This window comes from Tursiops truncatus, chromosome 12 (assembly GCF_011762595.2).
Source record: "Tursiops truncatus isolate mTurTru1 chromosome 12, mTurTru1.mat.Y, whole genome shotgun sequence".
Taxonomy (NCBI): Eukaryota; Metazoa; Chordata; class Mammalia; order Artiodactyla; family Delphinidae; genus Tursiops; species Tursiops truncatus.
The window spans coordinates 60,128,119-60,143,964 of NC_047045.1; the positions used below are offsets into that span (position 1 = coordinate 60,128,119).

General features: G+C 35.4%; 1 protein-coding gene across 3 annotated transcripts in view; it reads left to right on the top strand.

Moving 5' to 3' along the window:
- Positions 1 to 1,809: 1,809 nt before the first annotated feature.
- Positions 1,810 to 15,846, top strand: part of EYA4 (EYA transcriptional coactivator and phosphatase 4) — a 60,002-nt gene continuing 45,965 nt past the window's right edge. Inside the window, exons 1-6 of one of the 3 annotated variants that reach the window (XM_073789882.1) lie at positions 1,810 to 2,105; positions 6,512 to 6,578; positions 7,779 to 7,945; positions 8,094 to 8,237; positions 9,954 to 10,033; positions 13,727 to 13,910. In XM_073789882.1, the coding sequence (XP_073645983.1) occupies positions 1,991 to 2,105; positions 6,512 to 6,578; positions 7,779 to 7,945; positions 8,094 to 8,237; positions 9,954 to 10,033; positions 13,727 to 13,910 (757 nt within the window). In that variant the 5' untranslated portion in view covers positions 1,810 to 1,990. The remainder of the gene's footprint in view (positions 2,106 to 6,511; positions 6,579 to 7,778; positions 7,946 to 8,093; positions 8,238 to 9,953; positions 10,034 to 13,726; positions 13,911 to 15,846) is intronic. The other 2 variants (XM_073789883.1, XM_019951439.3) reach the window with 2 other exon arrangements.

Here is a 15,846-nt window from a genome sequence, read left to right on the forward strand (position 1 = left end):
CCTTTTCCCTATTATTCAGCTCTTACCCACATATGAAAAATAAGTTTGGATTAATGTGTAATGTTTTCCCCCAAATGTTAGCATCCATTTAACTATTACTTTTAAATCCATGTGTTTTAGTCCACTGAACACATCTTGATGTGTATGCTTCTCTTTATATACTTTCTAGTGATGCCTCTTCTCAGCTAAATGAGCCTCCTTTGTCTTTGACTAAAAGCAGACCTTTAAAATTTTAATGAGAGATGATTCCAGGATAATGAACGCAACCACAAACTCTCTCTCTGGCTTTTCTTCGTTCTCCTTTCAAACTCTCTGGCTTTTCTTCCTTCTCCTTTTGACCACCTGAAACTTTCAAATTGAGGAGATTATAATCAACACCAATACTAAGTTTTTGAAATCAAACCTCAAAGTTGGGATCCAAAGTAACAAAACTAAACCTCATGTCTAGCTTGGTTAGTTTTTTAGATACTCTGCTTCCCCTCTCCCCACTTCACAAGTGAAATATATTTAACCATTAGTATTAATACATCTACTTTAAAAATATTGTTATAGATTTAGACATGTTTACATAGGAATTTAGCCATGATTAGAATTTGGAAGTCTCTTATCTTAGTTTTGCTGGAGGCTTTGGACAATTCCTTTTTGTCACATGTCAGAAGTCAGATGGGGACATTGCATCATAGAGAGTAGCTTTTACACCTTTCTAAACCCTACTCTGGATCATCTCTATACAGATGAAAGGAATTCTTGGTTAGTTAGTGCTGCCTGTGAGGCAGTGTGGTTTAGAGTTTGGATTCTTTCCAACCTTTACAGTTCGACTCTGAATCTTCCAGCAAATCTTCATGACATAGTTAAATCCCGGATGCTAAATTAACCCCAGAGCTCCCTGAGGGAGGGTCCAGCCAATTCTCTTCATGTGGAAAGGGAACATAATCATTACTGCATGTTTCTCCATCATTAATTGCTTTTCTAACAGAGTAACGTCGCTGACTTGCTTGCTTGGTGGGTACGCTCTGAGCCCACTATTCTTTTGGCCATATTTGTCCGTGGTGGGCGAGTCTTCAGCTTTCTTCTTCATAGTTTTCTGCTTGCTTCTGAGGTTTTGAACTGTGTCATTCCATTTATGACCAGGAAACATAAGAGGTGTTAAGCAGAAAATGATTTAGTTTATTCCCTTGCTGCTGTGATACATGGAGCTCTGGCCACAAAGGGAAAATATGGTGTGACAAAATGGGTAGAGGCTTGCCCCTGCCAAACTCGTTGCATCTAATAATGACAGTGATGTATACCTCAGTGGCTACATCATTGCCAAGTGAGGATTTTGCCAAAATATACCACCTCAGAGGAGAAATAATATATGAAAGAGTTTTCAAAAGATACAATTAGTGTTGTAGAAACCATCTTGTATTCTATGCTTATGTCTATAATGTATTAAAAATTGTTATACCATTGGAATAAAAAGCCCAACACCTTATGGCTCTTTTGGCTTTTGTAGAGCAGAAATTTACTGAGTGCTTCATTTTTCAACCACCATATGAATACACCCCTGGTTTCTGTATTTGCATATGCCTCGTTGTATTCTTAAGCAATCTTTTTTTTTTTTTAATGTCATCTTGGGAAGAATAAAATATCAGCAGTAAATCTCTTTGTTACGATTTGGATTAAATGTGCTAAAGACTGACTGACGGTTCCTTTCTTCTGCCTTTTGACTATAATACCAGAGTGTGCTTAGGTGATTTAAAAATGCAAATACACGTACTGCTGTTTCACTGTGTAAGGTTGACTGCCTTTATAAGCCAGATTCGAGAAAACCAGCTTAGGCAGAAGATTTTTAGATTAAATCCTCTATAAATGCATGTCCATTTAGAAGCTAAATTAACAAAACTCTCCTCATCGACTTCCCAAGTTTTCTCTTGCATGCCATGGTAGCTAGAAAAGCCACTAGTCGTACAGTCTGCATCTTTGATATAAAGTTAGAAATAAAACTCACATGTACTTATTCTTCTACGTAGTGTCTCTCCTTGCAGTCAAAACAGAGCCTTTGAACAGCAGTGAAACCACAACCACGACTGGAGATGGAGCGCTTGACACTTTTACTGGGTCAGGTAAAGCCTTAAGCTCGTGTGTTGTTCTGTACGCATTGGGGTCCACCTCATCCTCCTGGTGAATAAGCGAGAATTGGATTTTTATAAATTCAGCAATAAATTCACTTTTTGGAAAACTCATTGTCATAAAATTATGCTTTTTTTAGAAATGATGTTTAGAATAGTTTTGCTGAATCTGCAGTTGACAGCAAAGCAATCCCCTGACTTTCTTATTAGAAATAAGCAGAACTGACTTCTTTCATAATTATTTTATACAGTGCTTAATTTAATTATTAGGTTGTAATTGTTAACTTTGTTCCTTCAACTTACCCATTTAAATGACATAAAAACTGCCTTCTCTCCAACATTCGAGATGTAAAACTATCCATTTGATTCTTTCTAAATAACCTTGTTTCCTCTCTGGGTTTTAAAAAAAAAAACCTTCCTGTGTAAGCAGCTGAGTGACAGGTATTAAAGGTTAATGGGCTGCAGGAGAGCACATGCTGGTCGCATTAGAACCCAGCCTCTGAGAGCACGACTTTTGCTCAAATGCTTCAAAGAGAACAATAGCGTGTCTTTAAACATCAATCCTCTTTAAATATAAATACCTGATAACTCCCAGGTGGGCAAAAGGACAGGCAATAAGTTGACTTAAAGATTTTTTTTCGTTACTATATTTCGTTTGGTTGATTATCTGGTGAAAGGACGTTTTTTTTTTTAACCTGAGGAGGAATTTGTATAGCAGAAAGATGAACATTAAACCTAGAAAAGTATTTGTGATAATTAAATCTTGGTTCTGTTATTCTACTCTAATATATTTTATACTTATTCATGTTCTCATATACAAGGATTTTGTGTGGGTATGCTTCTCATGTAAAAAGAGCTGAGGTAAATCCTTGACTATAATGTCATTATAGCATATATTTGATTTTTATAGATACAGATGATCCCGTTTCATTGGTTCACACTGATTGGAAGCAGCTGCCATGTATTCACTTAAATATTAGTACTCCAAACAGAAAGATATAATAATTTATACACTTCGTATAGAGAAGCATGTGTCCTAAATCACATCCTTTCTAGCAATTCTCTTGCCTCTTAGCAGATAAATAGGCACCAACTTACCCTAGCATTTATATTACTTACCATAACTGTTGTAAACTTTCTGCAAAGTAAATGCATATATGAACACAGTTTTTAAGGATAGGAATGAAGTTAAGTGATTGCTGATATACTTAAATAGTACACTACAAGTCAATGAAAGATGAATGAAAAAATTATGGGATGTTAGCTCCAGAAGGAATTTCAGAGATCTGTGATGATCCGTTTTATAGGCAAGAATACGGAGGCACAGAGAAGTTAAAGGTGGTTAAGGCCATACAGTCAAGGCCTCACAGGTGGTCACTGGTAAAAATGATTCTAGAATAATGTCCTGGTCAGTCCAACAATCTTTTCTTTAATACCCCACTGGAAAATATAAAAATGGAAAAAGAAACAGGTGTGAACTGTCAAACTGTCTGGAATCTACTCATATTATATTTACAAATAGTTTCCCAGTTTTCTTTGAAGAATTATCTAGGGCTGTGCTGTCCAGAAAAGTAGCCACTGGCCATATGTGGCTATTTAAGTCTAAATTAAATACTATTTGGTAAAGCAAAAATTTTTTATCTAGTCACATTAATTACATTTTAAGTGTTTAATAGTTGTATGTGGGTTTTTCTAGTGGCTACCATAATGGACAACTCAGATATAGAACATTTCCAACGCCATGGACCAAGTTCAATTAGACAGAGTGCTTTAGGTCAGGGATTCTCAACAGCACCACTATTAAAAACTTGGCTAATTTTTTTTATTGTGGGAGAGCTGTCCTCTGCACTGTAAGGTGTTTAGCAGCATGCCTGGCATCTATCCCAAGTTAACAGTAGCTTTCCTCAGTTGTGACAACCAAAGATGTCTTCTAGCATTTTAAATGTTCCCTGGCAGGCAAAATTTCCACCCATCTCCCAACTTCATCCCACTGAGAGTGACTCATCCCGTTGAGAGTCACTAATCTAAGGTGTTACAGTAATACCGGTAAAACCTTAAAACTGCTTGACACCACCCTATGAGAATCTGATAATATTCATTAAAAATGTGTTTTAATTAATTTTCAGGACATTTTGAAGACAAGCACTTTTGCTAACTTTTGTATGCAGAAATGATGGAGTATAATGAGTTGAGTGCTTTGCATACATCTCTTGATTAATTAAATGACAGTGGGGAATAAAAGGAAGGTCTCCTAAATTTGTACATGGGATTCCAGAAATCATACTGGAAAGATTAGGCTGCTCTGTGTAGGAACAGTCTTTACTTTGATCAGCATAATCTCAGCTCACTTTAATCCAATTTTGTTGTTGTTTTCAATTGTCTGCAGATTTATTAGTTAGAATAAAATATATACAGCCTCCTTAAGAAGCATAAACTTTCTAAGTTTTATGTAAACATAGTTTTCTGAGTCAAAGGTTTTGTTTTCTACCTAGAAAATGAACATATAGACATTAATATGAAATTTTAAAGGTTGAGCCTTTATACTGTTATGAGTACATTATTCTAATGGTATCTAGATTCATTCATTAGAGGGAAGAAGCATCCTATATATTCAGATTTCTGTTCATATATGTGAGGCTTTTTTTCTGAAATAATTTTGTTCTTTGGCTAATTCAATAAAAGCTGCATGTTTCTTTTTATTATTTGATGTTTCTTTAAAAAAACCTTGTGTTTCACAGTCTTGAGAATAACTGATTAGTATAGTCTGAGTCTTGAGTGTACCACAACGAAGTTTTATAAATGAAACAAAAAATGTGGAATTGAGCCTCACTTAAGTATATTTCTGCTAAATAGAGTATAATTATTGTGAATCAATGAATCAGACTGAATTTCCTGTGCAGTACACTGTTGCTATTATGTAGCCCATAGTGTGAGAGAAAAGGCCTGTTCTCATTGAATTGATTTGAAAGTTTTAAACATCCTTTATGTTTTTAATAAATAAGTAGAAAATTAATGGTTCAGGGGTCCATGTGTTTTCAAATATACATAGCAAATTCACTTAAACTTGGTTGCTGAAAATATTTAGAACATAACACCTCTAATCATATTCACTGATTGTCAAAATTGATTCATAATATTCTTGAAAATATACTCTGCATTATTGCTATGAAAACTATAATATACTCTCCGTACTCAGAGCTTACAGTCTAAATAGCATTTTAAATACATTAAATTCTATGTGTTTATGAAGCAATAGATCACAAGGGTACTTAATAGCATTTGGATATAGAAATATATCATGTTTCATAAAATAGTTAGCAACCTAAGCCTATTTGTCACTTTTACAATTCTAAAAGTTTAGCTCCAGAATTATTATGAACAACTTAGAAAAGACATAGTACTTTGAAGTATAACTATGATTGATTAGACTAAACTAATTCCAGCACTGCATTGTATACTACTTTAATCTTTTTGAAAAGTGAATGAACAGCAGATGGCCTAATAAAGACACTCTGTGTGCTTGCCCAGTATGGATTGGCTCTGAAGGGACTGCCTTAACACTTTAGGGTCCATATATTTGCAGTACATCTGTCTTAGTCAAGGCAGATGGTTAAAGGAAGGAGAAACTTCCAAACTTTTGGATACATTCCAGTTTGGGACTGCATGTTTGGCTGAAATGTTAATAGGACCTGATTTTCACCTTTAAGTTCTCCTCAAAAAAGTACAATCTCTGAGAGTTCAAAATATATTTATAAATATGACTGCTGCTGCCTCTTGCAGTTAGGTTTTTTTTTTTAATGTTGCATTATCACCCATGCTTTCTGTGTATATTCCAATTATTATTAGAATTATTTGGACCCTGCTTTTTTAACGACTCATTGGATTGACCAAATGAAAGGAAAGAGAAAACGATATCATTTTACCACTTGAAAATGAAGGCTGAAGCATCATATTTTTCTTAATTTTTATGATATTTCTAATAGAATAAATACACAGGAAGAGCAATATATTTGGAATTTAAAACATAAAGTCTGCAAATGAAAAAATGTACCTTTATATCATGAAAGCTTAATTACCTATAGTCAAGGATATCTGTTCATAGCATATTAATACGTAAGAGCATGCTACGGATTTAAGAAAATGGAGGAATGATGAAGGGGAACGATTTGTGAAAAAAGTTCGTGTCATGCTCCTAGCACATACGTGAAACAGTTTAATTAGAAGAAAATGTTTAGGCATCTGTTTCTGTCTAGAAAACGAATGAATTTTCTGTTGAGAAAATGAATGAATGTTTTGAAACATATCTCTAACATAGTCATTTCTTGAAATAAGTTTTGCACACTCCAGTGAAATATATTTATAAAGCAACCTTTTTTTGCACTGGTTTTTGTGTCTTACAGTAATAACAAGTAGTGGCTATAGCCCCAGATCAGCGCATCAATATTCCCCACAGCTGTATCCTTCCAAGTAAGTGGTCAGTAGTCTTTCAGATTTGTTAGAATGATTTTCCAGTATTATCTTGATTAATCATGTTTATACAAGATAACAACTTTAAATCAGGATATATTTATGTATATAAATGTTATAGATAGGCAGTTGAATTGACAGATACTTGGATAGATTCATTGGATAGATTAGACATTAGGTAAATACCCTTCACAAGTCTAGGAATACCCTCACTTATATCTAGACAATTGCTTTAATTCTGGATATTTATATACTTTGAGGAAAGCATCAAGCTCAAACCGGAATACACAGATTTTTTAATGAAAATTCAAAAATGCTGACTAGTTTAAAGAAAATCTAAAAAGATTACATTTTATTCAAACATCAACACTTCGTAATTTGTTCCATCATTACAATATTTTTATTGGATTTCAAGTTCTAATAAACATTTTTGAAAAATATACACTATTGCTTTTATGACTAATATAGTCAACTTTCTGAGCACAGTGGTAGAAATTTCAAGTTTAACTACATTGGGTGTATCTGAATTTGGTTGCCATCAGCCAGATGTGTCAAGATTTTGAATTCCTGATCATGTACATTTAAAAGTTATTTTCCACAGCAGCTAGAGTGGTATCCTTAAGTATAGGCTAGAGATTGGATATCCATTTTGGGAACATTCCGTAAGATGTGGCATGATGAAGGGAATGGCATTCCATTTCTTTTCGGGAAGCTGCCTACTTTTTAATTTTTTTAAATTTTATTTATTTTTTAAGATTTCTAGTTCTCTGTAGAGAATTTTTGGTAGGGCCTTTAATGACTTTTGTAGTCATTACATAACATTGGGTCATGCATGGTAACAGGAAATATGCTCATGAGTGTACTAATTAACTGGCCTGGGCTTTACTTTCCTCATCTACATATCAGTTGGAATACTATTTCGAATGTAAGCAATATAGACCTGGAAGAGACTTTAGGTGTGATATCTAAACCGAAGTTTTCTTTTCACAGGTGAGGTGTAGACTTAGCAAGTTTAAATTATTTGTCCAAGGTAACTAGACTGGTTTGTAGCAGAGCCTGGGCTCCTGACATTCAGACTCTTGTCCTTTTCCATATTGTTAAAATGATATTATGGATAAAGAAGAGGATTACTTCCGGGCTATTGTCAGGTTTCACTGAATCTAAGCTGTCTGAATTAATATGCAGTCTTTGTTGCCACAGTAATGCTATTTTTCTGATATTTAGGCCCTATCCACACATTCTTTCTACACCAGCAGCTCAAACAATGTCTGCCTATGCAGGCCAGACTCAGTATTCGGGGATGCAGCAGCCAGCCGTCTACACAGCGTACTCACAGACAGGACAGCCCTATAGCCTGCCCACTTACGGTATTTCACATCTTCTCTCTTCTTCTTTGGTTATAAGCACGTAATCCTCCTGGCTAGTAGTTGTATAGTCTAATATATTGATATGTTACAACTCAGAGGTAAGATCACTTTACTAATGAAATGGGTTGCACATGCGTTTTCCAAACAGATCTGGGCGTGATGTTACCAGGCATCAAGACAGAGGGCGGACTCTCACAGACTCAGTCACCGTTACAGAGTGGGTGCCTCAGTTACAGCCCCGGGTTTTCTACCCCGCAGCCAGGCCAGACACCTTATTCTTACCAGATGCCAGGTAAGTACCACACAGGAAACATGTTATGTGAGAAAGAATTCTTTGAATGAGACTCCTTGGCTTCAGACTAGGAATATAAAGTCATGAGGACAGTTTTAAATCTTACCACTGCTCACACGACGTCATCAGAAAAGACAAATAACTAGGAAGAAACATGATGAAAAGAGTTCAGTATACATCAAGAAACATGACCCATATCAAAGTTAAATATTTAAGTTTAAGTTGCATAAAATTGGCAGGAAACTAAGTCCAAGCAAAGCAACCTCCAGGCCAGTCGCCACACCAGTCACATGTTTGGCATCTATTAAAGTGATTTCAAAGATTCATGACAAAACCCAGTATTTTCTTGTCGGGATTCCTTACATACGTAATGCTTTTTTGATTAAATTTAAAATTGAATTAGCACTTCTCTAAGTCCCATTTATTGTTGAATAATTGAAGATTTTTTTGTTCATTTCTAAAATCTCTCCCCTGTTAATACTATATTTCTTGAAGAGGAATATTTAGATAATTTGTACCTCCACCTTAAAAAATTTTTTCTCCATATACGATCATTATTTAATTTTTCTTTTTGTTTTTGTCTCCAATTAAAAATTATTTTTGAACATTGTGTAGTAGTTGCAGAAAATATTTTAGTGACATACTAAAAACATTAAAAGGTTATTTCCTATCTGTCATTTTTTCTATATGGTTAGTCGTAGTTTGGGGGCTACATTAACATTATTTGAACCAACTAATATTGCCATTTTAGTTGACTGACTAAAATGAAATAATTACTTAGACCTTTTTGGCTGAAATGACAGGTCTCTTTTTTCCTTATAACATTGGTAGATACATCTGTGCATACATGCCTCAACCACAATAAGCCACTGTGGAAAATGCCGTAGAGACATATCCATTTATTCCTCAGAATACTTTCATATCGGATATTCCAGGCCATGTCAGTTTGTGTCGATTACCTAATACTATTGCTATTCAAGACACATTGATAAAACAAGTAATCAGCTGCCTCAATAGTCTTTTATTTTATTCCTTAACAAGTACATTCCATGAGAACATTTTTTTTAATCTGTAAATTGATAGTTCACTTGTTTTTGCTCTAATTTTAAAAATAATTAAATAACTTTCAGACCTTGTCGTAAAATTTTAGAAGGTCGTCAAACCTTAGATGATTGCAGTATAAACAGTTCTGCCTTGGGTCTGAGCCCTAGCTCACAGCTTTTTTTGTTCTGAAGAAAGGACATAGAGGAACAGAAAGATGGGGAGCTGGAAGCATGAACTCTAAATGGATTCCATGTGTTTATTTCCTAAGCTAGCCCCAGCCAAATGTTTGAACTTGAGTAGTTTTTGTATGTATATGCAGTTGATATGACCACTGGAAAGTCCCAGTAGTTTCCTGGAAGTAGTCTCAGTATGGATAATATCTTATTCTTTGAGTACTTCTGTACGTGTAGACATTGACCCTTGAAGGTTAGCCAAGTCCTTGGTAAGACTGTTCCCACAAGCTCCTGTTTACCTCTATAGACTTCTAAAGAAAAGACTTTACCTGTTGTCACAAGACACAGCTAAGGACATTTTCCTTAGAATCTCTCAATTTTCAATCTCACTGCCTCAACAACAAAATTTAATATATATTTCATTGAATTCTGCAAAGTGAAATATTTTTAATATTTTTCAAGAAATATTTTTAAAATGCAATTTGTTCTTTACCTCTAGGTTCTAGCTTTGCACCATCATCTACTATTTATGCAAATAATTCGGTTTCCAACTCAACGAATTTCAGTGGTTCACAACAGGTATAGTAGCTTTTTGTGTTTATGCTTTTATATATATTTCAGATTTTTGAAGAATAGTATCAGGTTAGTAAGATTTATGTATTTCAAATTAAGATGGCATTTCAAGGTAGTAAAAATGAGCTGTCTGGAATTCTTTGGATTTGTGTAATTCTGGATGTTTCAGTTTTCCTGATTGCTAAAGTTTTGCCCTTTAAACATTTAAGCCATGATTGTTTTAGTCATTTGACAGGAAATTACAGAATCTATTGCATATTTTCCTATTATTTTAAGCTATACTAAACATAATTTTATTTTTTCTTGATAAAACAGTTATTATGAAAATTCATAGGTTGAACTCTAACCCATAATCAGATTATGATGTAGACTATAAAACACTCTTGGTCCAAAACCAAATCATTTGTTCCTAAACAAAATGCCTCTCAAACTACTATTGGCTTTTATTTTTTAGTTCTATGATTTTTTTTTTGATAACTGTTAAATTCCTACTGCCCTGACAGCTGTAATTTTTTGCTTTTGTCACCCACTACACTTGCTCCTAGAATTCCTTAGTCCTCATAGTGATGTTTGCTTAATATTTTTGTGTGTTTTGAAACCTGCGATTGTTTTTAGAATCGTGTTAGAATTATGTGTGGAACAAGCGCGGATGTGCCTGAATGAGTGAGTTAGCGTGGAACGACATGAATTTGTGATCTATTCAGAAAGTTTTGTCCCTATTTCCTGCTCCTCAGTCATGTTCAGAGTAGCTGAGGTAGAAGGGTAGCTGATTTCATGGGGAAGCAATACACTAACATAATCGCTGGACTTCTGTACATTCTAAAATATGTTACTGCATAAGTGTTTGCTCTTTGGATTTACTGAAGGAATTATATTAATTGCCTTCTCCTTTCAATTTTTATTAAGGTAACAAGAGGCAAAGAGGAAAATTTGATGATTAAACAGTGGAATAATGATATTTTTGACAGGATTAAACTGTATAGTTTGGCATTAGTTTGAAAAATGGTTTCTTAAAACAGTAAACATCAAAGTCAGTATGCATATTTTATTATAAAAAATTGAGAATTTTTGATAATCCAGGTAGCTTAATTTCACTCGCTCATTTATTAATACACCAAACATTTATTGAGCACCTGTTAGCCATTAGATTTTTCAACTGTGCATTGGAGATTCGAAGTCGGTGTTCCCTGCTCTCTGGAAGGATACAATCCTCCTGAAGACACAGAAATGAAAATAATATGGACAGAGAGTGGAATATTTGGAATATAATAATAGAAATATACACTAGGCAGAGTAGTAGCATAAGGGGAAGACTGCTTTGTTCTTTGTTGGGAGGATTAAAAAAATGATTAATAAGGAGAAGAAAATTCATTGACAAACAGTTTTATATCACAAAATACATCCAGTACTAGCAGTATATTTAATTCAGTGGCCCCAATATAATATGTAATCTGTATTTTGGACCATAGTCTGAAGACTAATTGATTCTTTTAGCAAATACTCACTGAGTACCTATTAAATATTAGGAACTGGTCTGTATCCTGGGGAGCTGAAGGTAGGAGCAGCGTGAATGGAACCTGTTTCTTGCTTTAGGGAGCTTTCTGTCTACTGAGAAAAGCAGACAATAAACCAGTAAACACCTGAGTAAATATAGAATTGGAAAGCATGAAGGGAGAGAACAGGGTCCTATTAAAAATATTATGAGAAGGCTAATTTTGAGTAAGGGGGATTTTGTGGAAGGCTTCTCCATGGAAATGACATTTAGGCCAAGTCTTCCAAAAGTTAGGTGAAGACTGAGGGCAAGGGTGTTCAGGCATAGAAAGCAGCATGTATCACATCCCTGAGGCGTGAAAATCGTGGGGTGTCAGTGAACTCAAAGAAGGCTGGAGTTTAGTTTGCACCTGAGGGGCAGGTGGGGAAACATCCATTTATGGAGGTGGGCTGCGGCCTGCTCATGTAGGGCCCTGTGGCTTATAATAAGGAACTTCAATTCTATTCCAAGCCCAAAGGGAAGCTATTAAAGAATTTTTTAGCAGGAGAATAGCATCATGTAATTTATTTTTGAAAAATATTACTGTGGCTTCAGAGACTTTGGAAAAAGCCAAAAATGGAAATGAGGAGAGCAGTTAGAAAACTGGTACATTGGCTACAGCAGGCAGTGAAGGTAGCTTGGACAAGGTGATAAGAGTGGAGATGAAGAGTAGGGGGAATCTTTGAGATATACTTGAGTGCAAAAAGACACTATAATCACTGGAAGCTGGTAGACTGGACCTTTCCAGTGAGTAACTTCATCTTCCTCTCCGGGCACTGGCAGCCCAGTGGAGAGCTTCCCACACAGATAGATGCTGGAGTCAGTCTCTCTGGCTTCCAGTTTGAGCCCTGAAACTTGCTGTCTGACTTTGGGCAAATCTCTTTAAACACTCTGTGCCTTTATCCCTTTACTTCAGTGTGAAATAGAGATAGTAATAATACTGCATAGGAGGTTGTGAGATTTCAATGAGTAAATCTACTGAAGGCCTTAGAGCAGTGCCTGACACAAAGTAAGCACTGTGTTAATATTTGTGATCCATGTTTTACTCTGAGAAAAATACGTTACTAGGAATTTTGTCCAAATACTGCCAAGAGTTTTCTGTTTTTTTGTTTGTTTGTTTGTTTTGTTTTTGACTCTCAGGTAATAGTAGGGAACATCAGATCCTGAAATTAACAGACAAATAGAATTTTCATTTTCTGCCATACTGCTTAACCCTTTCTGATGATACATATATTTGCTTATACGTATATTTACGAACGCAGAGAATTTCCTCTTTTGGAAACCACATCAACCATGGATCTTTGTTTCCCTTAGAAACGTGCATTAGGGAATCTTCATCCTGACCAAGGATTTGTCATCACTGATAACAGTTTGGGCTAAAACATGTCAGATATATTAAACACCAACTATTGCAACAAATACTTATTCCTTATCTTAATACGTAAAAGGATTTTGAAGGATTATTTACATCATTTTAAGATTATTTAAAAAATTTTTAATAAAAAGCAGGTGAAAGGAATTGACCCAATGGCTTTCTTTTCTCTCTAACAAATGATGCAAACTAAATATATGAAAGCCTCACCAAAGACTTTAGGTCAAGGCCTCAGGTGGCATGTAGCCTGTGAGAAGCTGGGTAAGAATATCTTTTATTCATTTTCTTTTCTCTGCTGTTTACCTCCTGCCAAGAAAACAAAATTATCAAGAGTAGCCTAAAAAGGGAACAAAAATCACAATAATGCAGCCCAAGGTCTGTATGGAAGTGGGGAGAGGGGTACACCTCCTCCTTGCTGATGATATTAGAAGATGAGAATGAATGCTGTGAATACGAACACCTCCTTCTCTCCTCTTCAAGTGCATAAGACCTGAGGATGTACATCCTTGGAGATGTAATTCTGGGGGGAAAGTGACGCATATACAACCTTTAAACAGATTAAAATTTGTGTACTGGACCTGGTTTGCAAGACCCGCAAGGTATTTCATTACTATGTGCGTGTAGGAGATGCCCGCAGAACGGTCTCTGCTTATTAGGATCACCTCAAAGCTGGGGACTCCAGAACCAGTGGAGCCAGATACTAATCTTTCCATTGCCATTGTGATTGCTTTTCTTTGGAGTATACTAGAGGGTAATCTGTCTTTCAAACACACACACATGTCAATTATTATTTCAGGATTATCCATCCTACGCAGCCTTTGGCCAAAACCAGTATGCACAGTATTACTCTGCATCAACATATGGAGCATATATGACATCAAATAACACAGCTGATGGCACGTCCTCCTCGACCTCAACCTACCAGTTGCAGGAATCTCTCACAGGACTGACTAGCCAACCAGGTACAGATCTTCATCCAGGTGAAATACTTTTTATATGTTTTGCTGTATCTAATAATATGGAGAAAATGGGCATTTTACAAACAAGGCTGAAAGCTTCCAGATAATTATGGTGATGTTTAATCTGTGCTAGTACCACTGATTTAGGTGAGGCTTTTCTGGCATTCCAGAAACCTTTCTTTTAGGTGTGGGATAGTTAGGAGATTTTAATATCAAATGACAGAATACATATGAATATGGAGATAAAAGGTAAGCGGATCATTTACCAGACCAATTATTTCATGGAGATCTTGACAACATAGAAAAGTTGTAATATTATCTTCTTTGGTGATATTTCCTTTATGCTTGAGAAACTGTATAACTTTTTCACCTTACGAGTTATCAGTAGCCCCAGCCAGTGAACATTTCCCACATTCCTAGGATTTTTCGGATCATTGGTAGGTAGTTTAATATCTTTGTCTGATCAACACATATTTAAAATCCATCATAGTCTTCATTGCCAGAAGCTTGTCTGTATTCTTATTAGAATTGTATTTGCTGACACATATTTAACACAGCTGAAGAGCTTAAAGTGAAAAGCAAGTTTAATAGAGATTCATTGTAACCCCAATCAAAATTCCAGCAGGATCTTTCGGAGAAATTATCAAGATGATTCTAAAATTACAAGGAAAGACAAAGGAACTAGAATAGCCAAATAATTTTGAATTTTATAAGAACAAAGTTTGAGGACTCACATTGCCTGATTTCAAAATTTATAAAATATAATAATCAAGAATGTTTGGTATTGGCAAAAATATTAGATACATAGAGCAATGGAATAGAATAAAGAGTCCAGAAATATACATATTTCTGGATATATTTTGTATATGTTGTATATAATATATACAACATATACAATGATACAACATATACTAAAAGTTTGATTTTTGACAAAGGTGCAAAGGCAATTAGAGAGAATGAATAGTTTTTCAGAAAATGGTGCTGGAACACTGACATCCATATGCAAAACAAAACAAAACAAAACATAAAACAGAACCTTGACTTGTAACTCATACCATATACAAAACATGTTAAAACTAAAACTTCTAGAAGAAAACATGGAGAAACTCTTTGTGGCCTTGGGTTACATAAAAATTTAATAGATACCACGCTAAAAACACAATCCATAAAAGAAAAGAAAAGCTAAATTAGACTTCATAAAACAAAGAACTTCTGCTCCTCAAAAGACACCATCACAAGAGTAGAAAGACACGCCACAGATTGGGAAAAAATACTTGCAAAACACATATCTGATAAAGCACTTGTATCCAGAATATATAAAGAACTATCAAAACTCAATAAGAAAATCAAAGTTAAGAAATTTTTTGTTTTTGTAAATACCATTTAGTATGTTCAAGAATATTTTTCTGACTTCCAGTTATTTGCAAGATCCAAACTCATCCCTGCTTCTTTTTTGTCCTGCTTTGGAAGGGCAAGAAAATAGGGACACATGGTCACAATACTGTAAATTCTTTCTAACTGGACCAGTGGTTCCAAGAAGACAAAAAGCCCATTAAACAATTATTCATTGAGTGCCTGTTAGGTACCAGACACTGCTGGTATTTCAGCAGTGAATATGCTCTCTGCATACATTTAACTTCATTTAGCTTCCATTTAACAAGCAAGACAAGATCGAGCAAATAATTAAAATAGTATGAATGTTGAGAAAAGGAAAATGCTAGATAACGTGGGGAATATTAACGAGAAAACTAATTTGAACATGAAGAAGTGACAATGAAACATACTTTTGCGATACGCGGGCCCCTCACTGTTGTGGCCTCTCCCGTTGCGGAGCACAGGCTCCGGACGCGCAGGCTCAGCGGCCATGGCTCACAGGCCCAGCCGCTCCGCGGCACGTGGGATCCTCCCGGACCGGGGCACGAACCCGCGTCCCCTACATCGGCAGGCGGACTCTCAA